Source organism: Eptesicus fuscus, chromosome 17, assembly GCF_027574615.1.
Source record: "Eptesicus fuscus isolate TK198812 chromosome 17, DD_ASM_mEF_20220401, whole genome shotgun sequence".
NCBI lineage: Eukaryota > Metazoa > Chordata > Mammalia > Chiroptera > Vespertilionidae > Eptesicus > Eptesicus fuscus.
Window position 1 is genome coordinate 37,536,438 of NC_072489.1, and position 22,294 is coordinate 37,558,731.

The following is a 22,294-nucleotide window of genomic DNA, read 5'->3' on the forward strand; positions in this document are numbered from 1 at the left end:
GCATTTCTAGGAATCTACATTTAAATTATATGAAACCAAGGGCCTATAGTAGGATAGTTCAGAAAGGAGGGACAAGGCCTGATAGTTCAGAAAGGAGGGACAAGGCCTGATTGAGCTAAACCTTTAGCAGCCTTAGACGCAGCTTCCTTCCAGGAAGAGAAAACTTCCAGCTTCACTTTTAGGGCCTCGAGAGAGAGAGGCACTGGAATGGCAGTCCAGACAGGGATCATTACATAGATGATTCTGTTTCCCCCTTATTCCTTCTTCTGGTCATTCTTGCCAGGACTCTCCAAATGTTTGTCATAAATGAATAAAATTATTCTAAGTTTGCCATTCTTACTTTCTCTGTAAGTAACTTTTTAGATAGTTGCTAGAAGTATGATTTTAGGACTCTGTGTTCCAAATGAAGTTTCTTTTATATTCTGAATGTTTTGTTCTCTTCCCCAAAGAATTTCTCAAGCCTTTACCATTGCCATTGTTTTCCACTTTGTTTTCTTTAGGTAATGAGGTTGGCATATTCCATAATCTAATGTTGACATTAGCCAGTTGGCTTCATAACCAGTTGTGCTATTTGGTTATTAGCATTGACATATATGCTTCTGGATGTGATAAAACCTACATTATATTAAATGCAGGGAATGAGCATACAGAGCAGTGTTTAAGCATCACTTTCAAATGAATGGTACACTGATTAAATGATGGAAATCCCTGGTTGATGGTTCAGTCAGGCACCATTGCTAATAAGTTGAAAATCAGTGGGGCACAAGAAGAGTTATAAACTATTTCTCTGAGGCAAGCTTTGCAATAATATATTCTGTGTGAAAGACATTAAAAAATTAAATGTCAGCAGATTGCAACTGAAGAAAAGGTAACAGATTTTTTTCAAACAAATATAAAATATTTGCTCATTCTTCTAGAAAAAGCCATAATTAATATTAAAAAGAAAAAGTATGTAAGCTCTTTGATCAAGATCAGTTGTTTATCTGTCACACATACACACACAAATAAATTCAAAGATTTTAAAAACCTATTTTCTTAAAAAAGAGAGAGAGATCCTTATAAAAAAGCAAAAGAAAGGTAGTCTTTCCCTAGGGAATAGGGAGGATTCATTTCCTTTCCTAAAAAGCATTCATAATTTTTTGTAATTAGAAAACCTTTATCATCTTTATTTTTCAAAATAAAACTTATTTACAAAATGATATTTATTTTGCATTTACAAAAAAAACCATTTTTGACAAGTTTCCAAGCTCCAAGCCATTTTTATTATTCTATTCTACAAATGGTTTAAAACTAATTTCCCAAAGTTCATTAAAAGTTGTCCATGAGATCATTCCTGTATGACATTGCTCATATAAACATCTTATAGAAATACTGCTTGAGGCATTTTGTATTATTACATCTTTAATGTGGATTTGAATAATTAGGTGGTTGAACCGTTTATTGGCATTTGGTTGTGTCTTCTCAGTTATAGTAGGTCCTTGGTTATGTCGGAGATCCGTTCCTGCGGCGCGATGTACCGCGATTTTCGCCCTAAGTCGGAACCCACCTGCATAAGCAACTACATCACTCACATGGAACACATACACAGCAGTAATGACGTGAAACAGTAAAAAAATTTAAAAGATAACAATTCCTGACCTTTACTTGTGGTAAATACATAATAAAAAAACAAAGCACACATGTACATATGTCGAAAAGACGGAACTTTTTTTTTTTTTTTTAATAAATAAATGGGAGATGGCAACGTAACCATGAAACGACGTATGTTGAGTCTGACGTAACCTGAGGACCGTCTGTAGATGTTTTTGTCCAACAATGGAAATTACTGTTTGGCTAGGCAACTTTAGCTATCTAGAACTTCTTTCTGTTCTCTTATCTCCCTCTGTGAAGGGCTAGTCTAACTATGTTTGGAGAAAGGCACATAAAAAATCAATCTTTGCCTCTGTCCTGCCATAGGATAGCTTCTACCTTTTGTTACTTTGGGTGGAGTTACTGAGGGCTCCTTTTAAAATGCTTATGTTTTCTTAAAGGACTAATCTCTCTCTCTCTCTCTCTCTCTCTCTCTCTCTCTCTCTCTCTCTCTCTCTCTCTCTCTCTCTCTCTCTCTCTCAGACACACACACACACACTCCTCTACCTACCTTGAAATCCTCTCTAAAATAACCCTACCAAGTAGTTGTCCAGATACGCTTTCTTTTTTTTTTCTTCAGATATTCTTGAACATCCAATTTGAGGAATTAACTACTTTCAGAAAATGAGTTTCAATATACTACATCACTCTTATTATTTCTTACATTGAGCCGAAATCACTTTCTCTAAACTCTTGATGGAACTAGTTCTACTTGAGGGCTAGAGTCACCGTGAGTCCACATTTTGCCTTTGTGCAAATTAGAAAAGGAAAAAAATCTCTAGAGTTTTCCCCTTTATGTGAATTAGAAAAAGTTTACCCTTTTGCCCAACCAAGACACATGGCTTATCAAATGAAATGTGAGCTGGATTTCAGTCTTCCCTCTCCCTCTCTTCTCCGTAGCTGGGCAACCATGTGTAGTAATCAGTCTGACAACTATCTGTGGCAGTTCTGTTTAGAGTCATACAGAAAAACACAAATCTTCATCACAAGCCCATTATATGAAAACATCTCCTATAGCCTTTTAAATCTTCTAAGAGGAAATCAAGAATTCCTCTTACTGTTCTCATGTGATATGATTTTAGATACAAAGCTCTTTGAACAAATTGGTTTGACTACCTCCTGTTTAAAGTCTGATACCTAAAGTTGAATACATGAATACTCAGGTGTGGGGGAACCAGTATAATATGAAATTGGACTATCAAATACATTGTCCTATATTCTGGACTTTATTAGTAGAGCCCAAACTGTTATCTTTTTTGGTTGCCAGAGCATATCTCAAATCATTCTAAAATCTCTGTATCTTTCGCTCCTTTTGTTATTGTTAAACTCTGTTTTTCTTATCCTATACTTGTATATTGCTTTTTGTTTTAGGATTTTAAGATTATCCTTATTAAATTTTATTTTAAGATTTGTCCCATAACTGGCCAATTGAAATCTTTTTATATCGCAATTTAATATAATCTGCAGGTTTGTGCTCATGCTTTTTACATCTTTAAGATCATTAGCAAAATGTTGAACGAACCTGAGTGGCCCTCAAAACATGGCCCCAGGAGCAGCATCAGCATCATCTGGGAACTTGTTAGAAAAGCAAATTCTCACCTGGCCGGTGTGGTTCAGTGGCTGAGCATCAACCCAGGAACCAACACCTGTTCGATTTCCAGTCAGGGCACTGCCTAGGTTGCAGGCTGGATCCCCAGTAGGGGGCCATGTAGGAAGCAGCCAATCAATGTCTGTCTTTCATCGTTGATGTTTCTATCTCGCTATCCCTCTCCTTTCCTCTCTCTCTAAATATCAATAAAAACATATTTTTTTTTTTAAAAAAGAAATGCAAATTCTGGGGCCCCACCTGCTGAATTGGGAATTCTGGACACAGGATCCAAGCAATTTGTCTTTGAATACGCCCACCTTCATATGTAATTCTGATGCATAATGACGTGTGAGAACCACATTACATTCATATTGACTTAGATCCATTATTCAGAATTTTATGGGTATCTTAAGATTTTGTCAGCCAGTTACTAATTCCCTAATTGAATATAACTAATAGTTTTGCTTAGTTATGAGCAACTTTGTCAGATACCTTCCTGGCAGATAGGAATAATGACCATTGAATTTTCCTCATGTACCAGTATAATTAGTCTTTCAAAGAAGAAAATTATACTACTCTATTTCATAAATCCATATTGACTCATAGTAATTACTTTCTTTTCAGGAGGCTTAGAAACCATTACTTAAAAGTCTGTGACTGGTTCTTGGGATTAACATAAAATCCTACTAGTCTGTTTTACGCTAGCAAGAGATCCAGAGTTCAAGGAAGTCCGGTAGCATAGGGATCAGGAACTGAAACCACCAAGATCCTGGGCAACTTCAGAAAGCTTTAAATCAAAGAATTTAAGCAATGGGGTGAGTATGAAATATAAGCATCAAAAATGACATTGCCCTACCTAGCCAGTTTGGCTCAGTGGATAGAGTGCTGGCCTGCAGACTGAAGGATCTTGGGTTCGATTCCAGTCAAGGGCACATGCCTGGGTTGCGGGCTCAATCCCCAGTAGGGGGCATGCAGGAGGCAGCTGATCAATGATTCTCTCTCATCATTAATGTTTCTATATCTCCCTTTCTGATATCAATAAAAATATATTTTAAAAAAAGAATGACCTTTATTCTGAGTTATATTTCCTTGTATTTGGTTTGAACAGAAAGCAGAATATTTATCTTTCCATCCTCTTACTTTGTAAAATCATTGTACATATATTTTTCAGGCCTCAGAATGTCAGTCCACAGGTAGAAACAAATAGCACATCTAGGCTGAAGTTGTCATTTTCCTTTGGATCTTTTTTAATTGTTATTTTTTAACCCATACTAGGTCAAACTTGATAAAAATGTCTGAGTTCAGGAATGTAGAATTATATGAAATTATATAGAACTTTTCTTTAAAGTGCTTTCAAATCAGTCTTAACATAGTCTGAGCACATGTCAGGAAGTTGAGACCATGGTTTCAGTCCTGGCTCTGCCTAGATTTGGGGCAAGTGGCTTTGGATAAACCATTCAACAATCTAGAGGCCTCAATTTTTCCTTGAAATATTGTAGTTTGAATTGGTAATTTTCAAGATATATCCTTGTTCTAAGATTCAGGTGCAGCAAAATTTAAGACAAAGGAGAGTGTGGAGTCACACATTAGTGAATTAATTCATATATACTATGTGCTTGGTGCTTAGGACCTTTGCTGTTCAGGGTCCTAACCCTCTTGGGGCTTAAGCCCAGTGGGGAGGCAGTCATTAAATAATTGCAGTAATAAATATAATGGTAAATTGTTAAGTCTATAAAAGAAAAGTATATGGTACTGTGAGAAAGTATACGTAGCAGATCTAATTTAGATAAAAAGTTGTATAGTTTGAAAATATTAGGTAGAGCCTATGGATGAATGAATGAATGAATGAATACTTGTGGTTAACTTGACCATAAACATGATACAGTTATAATTATATGGTTGGAGAAGTCAGGAAGTCATCAAGGAACATATACTTTGGAATTGCAAGTATGTGTTCCAAATACTCTGAAAGTTTGATCCTATTACAGATTTTGTGTAAGTTCAAGAGAAATCACTTCCTAGATGGAGGAACATTTGCAAAGGTTGGCATGAAGATAATGTTCTAAATCTGTGTATGTGTTTTGTTTTATATTTATTAAACACCTGTTATGCATTGGGCCACAATATAGGTACCTTCTTTACAAATGCAACTGTATAGAGCAGGGGTGGGGAACCTTTTTCTGCCAAGGGCCATTTGGATATTTATAACATCATTCTGGGGCCATACAAAATTATCAACTTAAAATTAGCCTGCTATATTTGGTCAAACATTTAACTAACTCACCCCTAATGCCTTGGCAGGGCCAGACCAAATGAATTTGCAGGCCTTATTTAGCCCAAGGGCCAGACAGTCCCCCCTGGTATAGAATAAAAGATCAAAATGTCATCTTAAGTCCCTATAAAGGCATCTCAGAGACGCTGCACATCATTAACAAAGTACAAAATATTTTCAAAGCATCAGGAATCAGAAAGATTTGAAGTATCCAGAATAAGTCTAGAATGTACTTTTTCATGCATCCTACAGAAATACCTAAGTGAGGTAATCAGTTCCTAAGAGTTTAATATCTTAAATCTATGGGCATTAGAAGAGCTCCAGATTAAAGAGTACAGGCACTTGTTTCAGTGGTGAGTTATTGAGGAAGTGAGGAATCTCTAGGTGTGAAGGCCTTGGTCTTTATTCATTTTGGATAAAGACAACCCACCTCAAAAAAAAAAAAAAAAGATGAAGTCTGTTTATAGATTTTGTGTGTGTGACAGTAAGCCACTGGGCCTCTAATTCTAGCCTTGAAAAAGATTCATACCCCAAAATAAAAGGATTCAGGAAAAGTCATGTGAATGACATAAGAAGAAATTTAAATGCCTTTTAAAAATTGATTTGAGAGAGAGCGATTGACTTGTTGCTCCACATATTTATGCATTCATTGGTTGTTTCTAGTATGTGCCCTGATTGGAGTTCAAATCCACAACGTTGGTGTATCAGGACAGTGCTCTAACCAACTGAGCTACCTGGCCTGGGCCTAAATGTCTCTTTATTATTATTACTAGAGGCCCGGTGCACGAAATTCATGCACTCCGGCGGGGGGGGGGGGGGAGGTCCTCAGCCCAGCCTGCACCCTCTCACAGTCCAGGACCCCTTGGGGGATGTCTGACTGATGGCTTAGGCCCGCTCTATATGGGATGGCCTAAGCTCTCGGTTGGACATCTTTAGTACTGCTGTGGAGGCGGAAGAGGCTCCTGCCATAGCTGCTGCGCTCGCCATGAGCCCAGCTTCTGCTGAGCAGTGCTCCCCCTGTGGGAGTGCACTGACCACCAGGGGGCAGCTCACGTCACAGTGACCGGTCGCTCCACCATTTGGTTAATTTGCGTATTAGCCTTTTATTATATAGGATTATAATTTTATTTCAGAGAAGAAGGGAGAGGGAAAAAGAGCTAGAAACATCAATGATCAGAGAGAATCATTGATTGGCTGCCTCCTGCATGCCCCCTATTGGGGATCGAGCCTACAACCTGGGCATGTGCCCTTGACCGGAATTGAACCTGGACCCTTCAGTCCGCAGGCCGATGCTCTATCCACTGAGCCAAACCAGCTAGTGCCTAAATGTCTTTTTTTTTTTTTTTTTTTTTTTTAAAGTAAGTTGGCTGCTTACTTTTAGTATTAGACTTTTTGGCTATCTGAATTTAATGGCATTTAAGGTATCAGATTGAGGCTACTTTGCCCATGTTTATCTCCAAGAAAGGAGAGGACTAGATACAACTTTATATGAAAGTAGGGTGATGAATATAGAGGGGCAGTTGGTCCAAGAGGCTTTCATCTCACTGCTGCCAACACATGTAACAGAATGTAAGTCTAAGAGCTAAGAATTCTAACTCGAAGACCCGTGCTTAATTCCCAGCATAAGTTCTTCATCACCAGAAAGACCACTAGATGGTGCTCTTAGTCACCCATTGTACTGACACATCCTGTAAATTTAAGATACTTTTCTTGCCTAGCCAAAATCTGAGTTCTAACTAGCTGCTTTAAGTCTTAAGCTGTAGCAAGAAAGAATGATCAGAAATCTGTTAAGTGTGCAGACTATTTGGCATTTATATTCAGTCATTTATTTAGTTACAAAATTATTCCATTTTATATGCTCCTGCCTTGTTGTCCACAAGAAGTCTTAAGACTTTAGCCTAGCCATCTCACCCTCCCTTTCAATCCTTTGTCAATCTTTTTTTCACTTCATGGACTCTCTTTCTTCCCCTTCCCCCACCCCTGACAATTCTTCCCACCCTGTGTAGATATTTTCCAAATAATACACATTCTTTAGCTTACAGTAAAAATAACTCTCTGCCTAGGATAAATTGTCCAAGGACTTATTCCCTCTGCATTTAATTTTTGAGAAAGTTTTATATTTTCATGCCAGGATAAGTACTTATACAGTTTGACTTCTTAGCAATCTTTGTTCCCTTGTTCCCTTCATACCAAACCCTACCCTGTACATCTGTATATAGCTCCTGAGGACAGAAAGGACCCATTTTCCTACTTAATGAAGGGGAGGGGGGTAATTGTTATATGTACAAATAACTCATGTTTTTTGCCCACAGATAGTCTTTATTTATTCTTTTAAAGTTCTTAGAATGCCAGTTTGGAAGACATTTTTTGATCATTACAATCATAGTTCATATATATATATATATATGCATATGTATATATATGTATATATATACATATATGTTATTTTTCATTTTCATCTAAATTAACTCAGACTTGTCTTCTTCCCAGTTAGGCTGGTATTGCTCTATTGCTATGAAAGACCTCAAAGTTTTACTCTATTGCTATGAAAGACCTCTCAGTAAGATCTGACATCTTGCTCTCTAGTCCTTCTTTTAGAGTATTTGTAAACTTAGAATCAGTTATTAAGTTCCATATTCTAGCAGAAAATAAGAAATGAATACATTATGAAGTTAATTTAATTTTATAAGAAAATTATCAAATTTGAGACATTAAGAGAAAAAACCTAAAGATTTAGATGCGCTTAGAAAAAAAAAAAAAAAGACAAATAAACCTCCCAAACTTTAGAAAGTCTAGAAACTTTTAAAATATTTTATTGGAAGACTAGGATCAATGTGTTTCAAAAAAATATTCTTAATGGCATGGCTAAGTGACAAAGAGATATCAAAAGAGGGAAGGCTTATTAAATGATAATAAAAGATGATCAAGGGAAGAGAACAAAGAAACCCCAAAATACAACAAATATACAAACCGAGAATCTGAATGAGCCAAGAAGGAATCTGAAGACAGTACTCAAAGTGATTCTAAAAAATTATTATTCAAGTTTTTAAAACTTTGAAAGTTGAAACTTATCTTCAGAATTATTGGGTCTATTGGACAATATTACTAGAAATGAATTATTTGTATTATTATTAATTTGCTCAACACATTTATTGAATATTTTCTGTACACTGAGCAGGGGGTGGGTATAGAGGTAAAAAAAATTATCTCTAATTTTTCCACAAGCTTCTTGTTTAGTAGAAGAACTCACAGTTTATGTTTTGTTTTTTTTTTAAAGATATTTTTAGTGATTTCAGAGAGGAAGGGAGAGGGAGAGAGAGATAGAAACACCAATGATGAGAGAGAATCATCGGTCGGCTGCCTCCTACATGCCCCACACTAGGGATCGAGCCCACAACCTGGGCATGTGCCCTGACCGGGAATCGAACTGTGACCTTCTGGTTCTTAGGTCGACGCTCAATCACTGAGCCATGCCAACCGGGCGTGACAGTTTAGTTTTCTTTGAAGAAAACATCAGGAGTGTTCTCACCTACCATCAATTATTTTGAAATAAATATACTAAATATGCATAGAATGTCCTAGATTTACTCTGTCCAATAGCCATATGTGCCTATTAAATTTAAATTAATTAAACTACAAATTCAGTTCAGCACAGATATAAAACCATTATTGCAGAAACTTCTCTTGGACAGTGTCATTGTACATGTAATCAACAAGCCAGATGTGTGTATCAGTTCCCAGGACAGGATGGCAGCCCCTTAGAATTCATTTGTTTATTCAGTTTTTCTTTATTCATTTAAGAAATTCTCATTGACTACCATTACTATTAGGCATTGGGCTAGGTGGCAGAGATATAAAAGTGGAAGTACATTCCCTACCCTAGGTGAGTTCATGGTCTGGTACTAGACCCAGATAGATAAACAAGTATAAGATAGCAGAATGGGTGGTGTAGTTAGGCAGTGCACAGGAAGTTGCACTGAAGGCACAGTGGAGGGATCTAACCCATCCTGCAGGGTACTGGAAGTCTTCGTAGAATATGATGCTTGAATGGAAGGATAAGTAAAAGTTGTTCCATGGAAAAGAAACAGAAGTATTGAAGGTAATGTGGAAAGAGACAGTGGCATATGTAAGGAAATGCAGGTAGTTTGGTAAGGAGTTTAAGGTGCCCCTAGGGCAGTGGTAAAAGATGAGGCTGGGGGATAGGTAAAGGTCAGAGTATAAAGGATCTTCATTGTCTTGTTTTATTGTGAAGATGATGGGGAACCACTGAAAGATGTTAAGCTCTGAAGTGGCACAAATCACATTTACATCTTACATAAGTCACACTAGGAAAAGTGGATGGAGAGATGGCACACAAGAAAAGGGAGACAAGATCAAAGTATGTTTTAGTAATCCAAGCAAGAAATGATAGTTTGAATAAGGTAGACACAGATTCAGACTCAAGACATTTTTAAGGTAGAAGCAACAAGATTGATTGCCTGCATTGAAAAGGAAAAAATATGAAGCCGTTGATAAATTGAATAGCATATGTCTTCTGTGCTAGATGATTATCAGACTGCTCAATAGCCTCCCATTCTAAAAAAAAGAGAGAGAGAGAGAAAGCCTGAAAGCTATCATCTAGTGAGGGTAACTGAGGGAGGTATTTCAAAGGGGATGTCTCTTCTAGCTGCAAGAGCTTATGCCCTGTTCACTAAAATAAGTAATCGTGATGATCAAAGCAGATTGTGAGTGAGAAAGTGCTTTGTAAACTTAAAGTGCTATATAAATTTATGGCACTTATAATTTGGATACTAAGCTCTTTGGTTTAATGCCAAGCAATGGGGCTTAAACTATAGTATCTTAAACAGGAACTGAGGGAGGAGAAAAATGACAGATTATTTTCAGCGTAGAAAAATTTGGGGAGAATAAGTACATAATAATTCCAAATGTAATTGAAATTAAGCTGATTTTTTTGCCTGCTAGATAAAGTAAGTCTCCCTGCATTATAGGAAGTCCTTATTTTTGTGTGAATGTGTATGTATATGTGGTGATGGTAGAGGCTGAGATAACATTTACACTCTTGGTTGGAAACCACTAGGGATTCATAGTTAAACTAGAGGCCCGGTGCATGCATTCATGCATGGGTAGGGTCCCAAGGGGGTGGGGGAGGGGGGACCAGGATGCGATCAGACCTCCGGGTGGGTGTTGGGACGCCCTTGCTGGCCCAGGACCCGGATCCATCCCGCTGACATTCATGCCAGTTGTCGAGAGCCACCTGGCAGCCACTTTTATATCCTTTCTTCTGCGATGTGTGAGGCCGACTTCCAGGAGGCCGGCAGTGCTGTCAGGATTGTGCTGGTGGCGCTGGTCCATCGGTGCCTGGCCCGTTCTCTGGTGATTGGACCTGCAGGACTATTGAGGGAGTGGCTGGCACCGGGTTAGTGGGCCACCAGGACAGGCCTGTCAGCTGAGCGGTGCTCCCCCTGTGGGAGCACACTGACCACCAGGGGGCAGCTCCTGCATTGAGCGTCTGCCCCCTGGTGGTCAGCCCGCATCATAGTGACCAGTCGTTCCAGTCGTTCTGGCTGTTCCAGTCTTTCTGGTCATTCTGGTCATTCCGGTTGTTCAGTCGCTTAGGCTTTTATATATATATAGATATTATTTGGAAGTAGTAGCCTAGGCGTGTGGCCAAAAAAGCCAACAATATGCTGAATGGTACTTAGAAAGGGTTTTTAAAAATTTTTTTAAAAACACCTTTACTTTTAATAGGCTGTTATAATTTTGCTTATTTTTTTGTTTTGTTTTTCATTAAAATTTGATGGTACTAGAGAAAGGCAACTCAGTTATCTGGGACATGGTAGGGGGTAATAGGATTGCCACAGTATGAAATTATGCCACTTTTCATTGTATGAAAAAACAGTGGTATGAGTAAATTATACTAAATAATTAAAAATGTGGCTAGATTTGCTCAATAAATCTTAATTTTCTGGAAATAGGGGGCCTGAGAAAGGTGAGTGCAGTCACTTATCTAATGGGCATAACTCCTTAGAACCTAGCAGAGAACCAAGAAGTAATGGCGGGCCCTGACCGGTTTGGCTCAGTGGATAGAGCATTGGACTGCGGACTTAAGGGTCCCAGGTTTGATTCTGGTCAAGGGCATGTACCTTGGTTGCAGGCACATCCCCAGTAGGAGGTGTGCAGGAGGCAGCTGATCAATGTTTCTAACTCTCTATTCCTCTCCCTTCCTCTCTGTAAAAAATCAATAAAATATACTGTATTTTTCCGGCATATAAGACGACTTTTTAACCCAGGAAAATCTTCTCAAAACCCAGTCGTCTTATATGCTGGAAAATACGGTATTAAAAAAAAGAAGAAGAAGTAATGGCAGGGGGGCGGGGGGAATGGTGTACCTCTGAGTAATCAAAAGGTTACTTATACTCAAAAGGTACATATTGTATCCTGAAAGGCATATATAAAACCCATTCACCTTACTTGTGGGAGGGGTCCTTGCCCAGACTGTATTTGCTTTTACTTTAGACATACATTATATTAGTTTCAGGATGATTTCATATTTGAATATATAAAAATATTTTTAATTTTTTTATTGATTACATGTGTCCATCTCCCCCCATTGCCTCCCCACCCCACTACCATACATGCCCTCACCACCCAGTGTCTTGTGTCCATTGGTTATGCTTATATGCATGCATACAAGTCCTTCGGTTGATCTCTTACCTCCCTCCCCCCTCCCCAGCCTTCCTGCTGTAATTTGACAGTCTGTTCGATGCTTCTCTGCCTCTGTATCAATCTTTTTGTTCATCTATATAAAAATATATTTAATGATGATCCAGATAATTAAGAAAAGTTCAAATAATATTTAGTATACTTCAAAAAAGGGAAGTATTATGTTATAGATTAAAATTTTATAAAATATGCTTAAGGTTAAAAAAAGAGTTTTGATGCTTAAATGAAAAATTATCATTATCTTAAAAACAACAGCAACAAAAACATTTTGAATTCTTCATGCCTTAAAAATGCCAGACAAATGAAGCTGTGCTAGACTTTCATATATTTACTAGAGGCCCGGTGCACAGATTCATGCACCAGTGGGGTCTCTTGGCCTGGCCTGCACCTTCTTGCACCTTGGGGGATGTCAGACTGCCAGTTTCAGCCCGATCCCTGGAGGCCAAGCCGAGGGACCCCACTGGTGCATGGGGCCTCTAGTATGCATATAAGATCTTTGGTTAAACTCTTCCCACCCTCCTCACTCCCCCCTCCCCTCTTTCTCTCTGAGATTCATCAGTCTGTTCCATGTTTCCATGCCTGTGCATTGAGTGTCTGCCCCCTGGTGGTCAGTGCTCAGCATAGCTAATGGTTGAACAGGCTTTTATATATATCAATTATTTTTAATTGTGGATTTATTTTTGTTATTCCAAAAACGATAGAGGCTGAAATTTTAAATAATGTCTAAAACACTGGCTGAGATAAATTCACAAATGGAAAATCTATAATGTTCTCTAAGAAAACCCAGATATTAATGGGTAGGGAGAATGGTTGCAAGCAGTCTTATTCTTATCCGAGAAGCTTGAGTATAAAACTATAGGGTCTTTCTTATGAGCCAAGTCTTTTGTCTTCAAAATTACTAGCATTGGGCTTGTCTTCAACTTAACTAAACAAGCTACGTATTACAGTTTTTTTAGTACCAAAAAAAAGGTCGAAAAAAATCTTTTGAAATATGGTTGCAATCTTTTGTTAATATATCTTTTAATTCTTAAAAAGGTATGATGCCTTTATGGAAAAAATATTAAAAGATCAGAACAAACATTCCTGCATCATCCCCATTTTGCTCCTTAGAACATTTTACCTGTCGTCTGTCTACATGTAAAGCTGACTTCTTGCATGTCTGCCTGTTATTGCTGTTAGTTAGAAGTAGGATTTTTATGAAGCATATTCTGTAACAAAGCAGATGTTTGAAATATGCTGACAGCCGTGGAATTGGTATAGTTTCAAAATGCTTCTATAATCGTTCACCTAAGGCTAAAAAGAGTCAGAAAACTTCTCTTGATTGAAGTATATTACTACCTTGAACTTCATGTAGAATAACCCTTCTAAATTTATTGTAATTAAGGATTATAGTGATTAAATGGCAGATTAGAAGTTTAAAATTATTAAAATATTTGTGGTAATGGGTGTGGCGAGTGCTCTCAGTAGTGGAAATTGAAGGTTATAGTCTTCATTTGAAATGGCTATGTGTAAATATTATAATACATTTATAATGAGTAGAAATTAATTTAGCGGTTAAAAACCCTTGTATATTTTGCAATCTTGTTTTTCTCCTTTTTTTATTTTTTAAATAGTGTTTGCCAACTCTGAGCCGGTGCCAGGATTCCAGGGGGATACCCTGCAGCTAGCATTCATTGACCTCAGACAAGTAAGATGTAATAATGTCCTTCTCATAAAAAATATTGCCTTTTTTCCCCTTTTTAATGCTATAGGAATGCGTGTTTGCCTTGAAACAACCTGTCTTTAGAAAAGTGCTTCTTTGATAACTATGTATTTGGCCCAGTTTTTATTCAGTGTCTCAACTCCACGGAGAATTCTCTTCGGGTAACATAATCATTACCCGCTAAGCACATGTCTAAAGAACAATTTTATACTTTGACTTAGTGACACTTGGATTTTAAGTTATTTCTTAATTGTGTCATGATCACATGTGAAAATTGGTGTGTAGAACATTAGTGTCGGGACCCAAGTTAAAGGTAAATTATTACATTCTATGTAGGAGCCTCTTGCTTAAAATTTTGTCAGTGGTAACGAATGCTATTTTCATAAATTTTCTGTATGCCTCCAGAAGGAAGGTTAAAATTAAAGAGGTAATTATATATTTATATAATTCTTTTCTAGTACATAATTCAAAGTGTAGTAACAAATATGACAATTTTTAGATCTATTCATTTTACTACTCTTGGAACACCTCTACTCTATTGTCATTTTCTTTATTTTCTCCCTGTTACTCTTTTTTCCTTTCCCCCATATTTTTTTTTCTTATTCCTTTCTTCTTCTTTCCTCCTCCTCCTCCTTTTTCTTTTTCTTTCTTAATCCTAGGATTAAGGAGCTTAATAAAGCTGGAAGGCACAAGAGTGTGGAGGAGGGTTGATCCAAGTGAGAGGGCTCAGGAGAATTGACAACAGGCATGACTGCTGCCCTTGGCAAGAAGAACCAAGTGGAGATGCAGTTAAAACAAAGACGCTGTGCTCTTGGTCTGTTTATGGTCCCATCCCCTTTGGGGCATGGAGATGACGAGATGGGGCTCCACCACTGGCATGAATAGATGCTACCCCAGTGATGTTTAGAGCAGGGCCAATTTGAGCAGTTAAGGAGCTCTGATTTAAGGAATGTTTAAGAGTAGAGCTGTTTTTGCTCTAATTCCAAACCAGTGTTCAATAAGTATTTATGAACTATTATGTACTGGTTATTTGGAGAGGGGAGATGTGGTTGAAATAGATACAACGGTAATATAAGACACAGTTTCATTCTTATGGAGCTTTAAAATCCTTTGGAGAAGCAAAACACCCACGAACTGTTAGGAATACTTATAAGACAGTGAATCATATAGAAATAAATGGTATAGCTTCAGTTAGGGTTTAGAAGGAAAGTGAAAAAGCAATTCCTGTCTCTCTATTGTGTTTGTGAAGCCTGAACATATAAAATATATTTGTATTTATTTCTGTTTGCAATCAGTGCTTATGTATTATGGCAAACAAAGAGTACTGTGGATGACCTAGCTCTGTATGTGATTAGCCTTACTAATAGGGGAAGATAGTAGAAAATGAAGAAGGCGAACTCTGAATTTCCACACCAGTTTACCAGAATATGTTCTTTCTATTGAAACTAGATCCATTTTCTGTAGAAGGAGTTCTCTCTATTATAGTCCTATTGCTCTGAACAAGCTGATGATCTAATATAGGAAACGGAGTCCTTTTGCAAGTTGGAAATAGGTTTGGTTGTATATTCATTTCCTGGTTAGGTTATGGACACTTACTGGGGTATGCTTCTCTATTGCAAGAACATGAAATGTCCCCCAGTGCAGAGTATGTGATTTGGAGATAGCTCCTATTACATACAAATAATCTGTTTACAGAAACTTGACATTTATTTTGTGACATTTTCTCAGTTTTATATGAATTTGTATGGAGTTAACTAGTTTATAATCTCACTGTAAGATTGTGAATAGGACCACAAATTTATTGAACTAGTTGATAAAGCTTCTGTTCCTTGATTTGTCCAGATAAGTGGTTGGTTTAATGCAGATTAAAACTCTGATCCCAGGTACTTTTTTCCTTCGAAGACAATCATCACTTGACAGCAAAGCCTCTTTACAAGCATATAGCTCCCTAGGGAATTATTATTAAGGCATACTTATAAATATTAATAAACATCTCAAGTCTTTTTGGCTGATTTTACTCTTCAAGTGTGTGCACTTAGAGGCATTAAGTCCTGGTTGACTTTTCCTCATCAATGTAATTTCTTTAAGAGACTTTGAAGTGAATTTAAAAATCTATTATGAAACATTTAGAATTCTGGAGTCTATTGTGACACATGTAGAACTTTTAAAAGATTTATATAGAAATAACTAATATAAAACACAATTTTATATTAGTAATTATAATTGGTAGTTAATATGCAGTGGAAGTGACTAGTGGATAGAAAATTTTGATGAGCTAATTTTTTATGTGTTGATTTTTCTATTTTTAAAAGGGGCTTAAATTATTTCCCCTGACTATTAATATTAAAATGTAATCATACTCTGTTCTTATTCTTTTGTATTCTAAAACAAGAGGATGCAGTTAAGTCTTGTCTTTAGATGCTAGACCACTGTGACATAACTTGAATTTCGTGATTTCAGAGGTCTGGATTTAATAACTTGATATGGAAAGTTATGTTTCACCTATATTTGTTTTTCAAATTAATTTATAAACAGTTAAGTGGTGAAATGTCAAGTATGGGAATTGGCCAAAAATAAAATTAGTCTTGAAAACTGAAGTCTAATTAATATGAGGGGATACAAGCTTTTGTATCAGATGTCAGTGATTATTTAAATAAGGATGCCTTCAAGTTTCAATAGTGTTACATTCCTGACTTCATAAAGATATTTTATAGCATATTATTTTAACACTTTTATATGAAGTAACTTATCACCAAACATAAAGAGGGTGTTAACACTTTTATTTACATTTCAGTTGAGTTTCTACACTTTTCCTTTTTTTTTTTTTTTTCTAGTCTGTGATCCATTTCTGTCTTAATAGGGTGGCTGACAGTTCTTTTCAAGTATACTTAGAAAGGCAAAAGAGCCCTTTTCATAGTACTTATAAGGGGTCATGCTTCTGTTTTTTGGTTTGAATTTGATACTGCTTCGTGAATTGCTGGGTATGAAAGATTAGGAAGTAGGTCCAGTGGTCAAATTTTACCTGCCCACCCGGACTTTGCCCTGAGGTCAAACTCCTGATATTTGCTGTTCTGAATAGAGGAGTTGATGACAAGTATGAGCTGATACAAGAGGAAAGTTAGAACCATATCAAAGCTGAAGGCAAGAGAATTGGGACTCAATGAGAGACTGTAGCTAAAAGATGGATCATCAGAATTGCCCTCTTCTCAAGAAAAGGAAATAGCTGACCTGTGAGTGAAAAGACTTTATCATCCTGCCAATCATATGCTTGCTAATGGAAGCCAGTTATCTCAACAATATCTTAAGGCCCACTGCCCCAAAAGACAATGGGGAGGATTCGCAGTACTGATACTGCTTTATGTGAATATACTGCCTCAGTCAATTTTCAGCGTGCTGCTTGAACATGATTAGTATGTGTAAACTTTTTCTAAGTAAAACCTATCATCCTCCTACACCCAGTTCTGAAATTAAGTCACTAAATGATAAAGGACTGTGATATACTTACGTGTGTCTGAATTTTAACAAAGAGCATCTATTTTGTTAACTACAATCTCTCAAATAAATTGCAGATGAATATGTAAACTTCTTTTGACAGTGTATGAGAACCTTAACATTTTAAAATTATTTTTATTATAAGACTTTATATAATATATAGTACTTAGTGATAATTTAATAACTCATTTTTAATACATAGAAACATTCCATTAAATACCACTAGAAAATGAAGTGTCCTATATAACTGAGATTAATTTTCCACCAAAACTTTTAAAATGTAGCCAGTTTAATAGGAAATTTTAAAATATATCTCTTGCCTTCATAGCTTCTTATTGAGCATAATTCTCATGGTAAATTGAGCACCCATGGCTCACTAATCTTAATACTAAATCCTCTTTACCTGGTCCTATTTCACTTTGTGATAAGTTAGACTGGTAATATATCATTGTTGCATTTGATAATATCTTGATTATCATTTAGGCAGTATGAAAAAGCTTAGGTAGGTTGGTTGATAATGCAGGTGGGATTGAAGCTAATAAAACAATATCTTACCCAGAGAATGTTGGTTAATGTACTGTTATCACCATCGAGCAGTGTTTCATAAAGTGTTTTTTCTAGGAATACTGATTTCTCAAGATGAGAAAATATTTCTTTTTTCAAAAAGGTTTCAAGTCAGGTATGTTTAAGAAACTCTGATTCCGTCTTAGAGACTTACCATGTACATTCAAATTGTAAGGGCTGAGAAATTTTGCAGTAACCCAGCATTTCCCATACTCAACACTTCCCTCACTCATTTTGGGTTGTATTACATGAAACTTACTTTGTGAAATGTTGCTTCAAGTCAAGACTCTGGCAGCCTCCTCTAGATGTCTATCTTTGACAGTTTGGGATCAACAAATTTTTAAAATAGTGACTTGGATAAATACATAGAAGAAATATGAATTATATGCATAGATTACATAAAGCTAGGAGAGTTACCTAAGATGATAGAAGAATCAAAATGCCCTCAGTACAATTGAGTGATAAGCCAAAGCCAACAAAGTAAAATTTATCAAGGGAAATAGTAAGTGCTGTATTTAACTTTTAAAAATTAAGTTTAAAAAAAAGACAGGCTGTAGGAAGTCTGACTCATAATATGGAAAAGATCTAGTAGTTTTAGTTAACCTCTGAATGCACCAACATTGTGCTGGGGCTTCTTAGATTGCATTAATGAACATGTGGTATTTGGGTTAGACCACTGCACTTTGGGGCTAAGACTGTGTCTCAAGTATTGCATGATATGGACACACACTGGAGAGCACGTGAAAGAATTACAAGACTAGTGAGGGCTCAGATACCTAGAAGTGCCTTTTAAAAATCTGGGAATATTTTGGCTAAAGCCTTAGAGAGGTATACTCATAAGTGGTTCTTATTAGGCTAGATATGAGTCAAGTATACCATTTTCTTTTTTCTATTAAAATCCTAAGTTATAAAAATTTCTTATAATTCTCCTTTCCCCATGTAGGATTAGGTCCTGTTTTCAGGTATTTGATTTTAGGCAAACTAGGGAAAAAAGAAATGATCATTCCTCTGAACCATGTGTAGACAATTTGAGAAAGAATTTGAATTTTGCAAAATATATCTGTATCTCATAAAAACTTTTCAAATAAATGTTTTATTGAAGTACTAGAGGCCCAGTGCACAAAATTCATGCACAGGGGAAGGGGGGTGTCCCTCAGCCCAGCCTGCACCCTCTCCAATCTGGGACCCCTTGAGGGATGGACCGCTTAAATGGGCAGTCGGACATATCTCTCACAATCCAGGACTGTTGGCTCCCAACTGCCCTCCCCTGCAGGCCTGCCCCCCCAACTTCCCTCCCCTGCAGGCCTTGGTCCCCCACAACTGTTCTCCCCTGCAGGCCTGCCCCCTCCCAACTGTCCTCCCCTGCAGGCCTGGTTACCCCCAACTACCCTCCACTGCAGGCCTGGTACCCCCAACTGCCCTCCCCTGCTGGCCTGGTCCCCCCCCAACTGCCCTCCCCTGCAGGCCTGGTCCCCCCCAATGGCCCTCCCCTGCTGGCCTGGTCTCCCTCAACTGCTCTCCTCTGCTGGCTCGGTCACCCCTAACTGCCCTCCCTGCTGGTCTGATCGCCCACAACTGCCCTCCCCTGCAGGCCTGGTCCCCCCCAACTGCCCTCCCCTGCTGGCCCGGTCCCCCCCAAATGTCCTCCCCTGCAGGCCTTGTCCCCCCCCCCCAACTGCCCTCTTCTGCTGGCCTGGTCACCCCTAACTTCCCACAACTTCCCTCCCCTGCAGGCCACCTTGTGGTGGCCATCTTGTGTCCACATGGGGGCAGCCATCTTTGACCACATGGGGGTGGCCATCTTGTGTCTTGGTTAAGGAATTTCCAAAAATAGGGACTTTTTTAAAACGCCGTGGGACACGGGACAAATTGTTAAAAATCGGTTTTGTCCCGCCAAAAGTGGGACGATCTGGTCACCTTAGTCTTGGTGTGATGGTCAATTTGCATATTACTCTTTTATTAGATAGGATGACTTACATTCAGGCAAATTATAGGTCTACTATTGCTGATTTTCCACAAATTGAATATATCTCTAACACCCAGGTCAAGAAAGGAAACTTGACTGATGGATACCTCAAAAGAGACCCCACCCCTCACTTCACTTCTCACAATCATTAGTTACCCTTCTTCCCCTTAAAGCATAACAACTATCATGTCTTGTAATACAATTGATAAATTTAGCTGATTTTGAACTTTGTATACATGAAACCATGCAGTATCAACTTTTTGGTTCTGCCTTTTTTTACTCAATATTTTGTGTGTGAGATTTATCCATGTTGTTAATGTAGTTGTAGTTAATTCATTCCCTTTGCTGGGTAGTTTGCTGTTACACAAATAAACCATAATTTATACATTCTACTATTGATGGACATATAAGTTGATTCTAGTTTTACTGTTACAAATTATGCTAACATGACATCCTTTTGCATGTCTTGGTGAGCATATGCTCACATTTCTGTTGAGATATTTACCAAGGAGTGGTGAGTCAGGGAGTGCTGAGTCAGGGAGTGATATGTATGTGATCAGTTTGGATAGATACTGTGAAGCAGTTTTCCAAAGCAAGAGTGCTAGTTCATACTTCAGCCAGCAATGTAGGAGAATTTTTTTGCTCTACATCCTTGTTACCACTTGATACTATCTGTCTCTTCCATTTTAGCCATTCCAGTGGGTAGATAGTAGTTTTACATTGTGTTTTGTTTTTTTTAAAAAATACTTTTCTTTATTGATTAAGGTATTACATATGTGTCCTTATCCCCTCGTTACCTTCCTCCCCCTCTTCATGCCCTCACCCCCCTGGTGTCTGTGTCTATTGGTTATGCTTATATGCATGCATACATTGTGGTTTTAATCAACATTTCCTTTATGGCTTATAAAATTGAAATCTGTTTCATATATTTATTGTCCATTTGAATATTTTCTTTTGTGAATAACCTGTTCAGGGTTTTTTTTGTATGTGTGTTTTGGGTTGGGTTTTTTTTGCCATTTTTTTTCTATTGGATTTCTACTTTTACTGATTTGTAAGTTCTTTGTATATTCTGAATATGAGTCCTTTGTCAATTATATATATATTACAAATATGTTCTGCTTTGTGGCTTATCTGTTCATTCTTAGTGATGTCTTTTAATGAGCAGAAGTTCATAATTTTAATGAAATCCAGGTTATCTTATTTTCCCTTTATGGTTCTTTTTAATGTACTGTTTAAGAAGTCTTTGCCTACCCCTAAAATTATAAAGATATTTTCCAATGTTTTCTTCTAAAGTTTTATTGTTTTACCAGTCACACTTAAGTTTATAATCTATCTGAAATTGATTTTTATACGTAGTGTGGAGTGCAAGGTTCAAGATTCATATTGTTTTATATGGTTATCCAGTTGACCCAGCATTATTTATTGAAAATAATTTAATCTCTTAGTATTTTAAAGTAAAATAATCGTAAAACACAAAACTGTGAGACATAAATGATATATGCCTCCAATGTAAAAGTAAAATTATTTCCATGTCTTTCAATTAACTGTATGCTTATATTTTATGGTTTATGTCATCCCTCATTCACAAATTAGTTGTAGGGTTGAGGTTTTTTAAATTCCAGCCTCACTATATCTCACTACAACAAAGGTACATTTATATATAAAGCAATTCTAGAGTAAGTATTCATGACAATATCAGCAATATAAAAGCTAAACTACAAGCCCAGGAGGACAGGACTCTCCTTTATTTGTTCCCTGCTGTACATCCATTGCTTACTACTGTTCCTGGCACAGAATAAACATCAAATGTTGAATAAGTGAATGCAGATTTTTTAGCTATACTAAAAAGTGTTTTGTTGTGGGTTTATTTTTCTGTTGTTTGTGTTTTGTTTGTTTTGTTTTGTACTACCTGATTAGGTATTGACATAGTCTACTTAAGTTATGTTCCATATAAACAAACATTCTTTAAAGGCAGTAATTTTTTTTCTATTTCAATTATTTTTTATGAAAGTATTTTTAAAAATACATGACACATTTCTCTGCCTTCTCAAGTAAAAAGTGTAACAAATGTAAATATTTTTTTATTTATCCTGTTCACCATTATGGATACTAAAATAGTGCTATAAGTTATTTCTAAGAAATGTTATCATTGCTCCAAAACCAATTCATATTCTATCAATAAATAAATATTTTGGACAGGGGCATTTTAGGAATTTAGACAAAAGCAATATACACTTTAAGTGATCAACAATGACTGAATATAAAGCAGAACTTCAAGTAGCATTTCCTGTTCTTTAAAACAGTGAGTCATGAAGAAAGTAAACTGTGGTCAAATAAGTTTAGGAAATCCTGCATATT

The 22,294-nt window shown here is 37.0% G+C and overlaps 1 protein-coding gene across 5 annotated transcripts in view; it reads left to right on the forward strand.

Annotated features, from left to right (window-relative positions):
• The window catches only part of EXOC6 (exocyst complex component 6), a 159,559-nt gene that overhangs the window by 113,709 nt on the left and 23,556 nt on the right, over positions 1–22,294 (forward strand). For all 5 annotated transcript variants that reach the window (XM_054728794.1, XM_054728795.1, XM_008156906.3 and 2 more), the window contains one exon: positions 13,826–13,899. In XM_054728794.1, the coding sequence (XP_054584769.1) occupies positions 13,826–13,899 (74 nt within the window). The remainder of the gene's footprint in view (positions 1–13,825; positions 13,900–22,294) is intronic.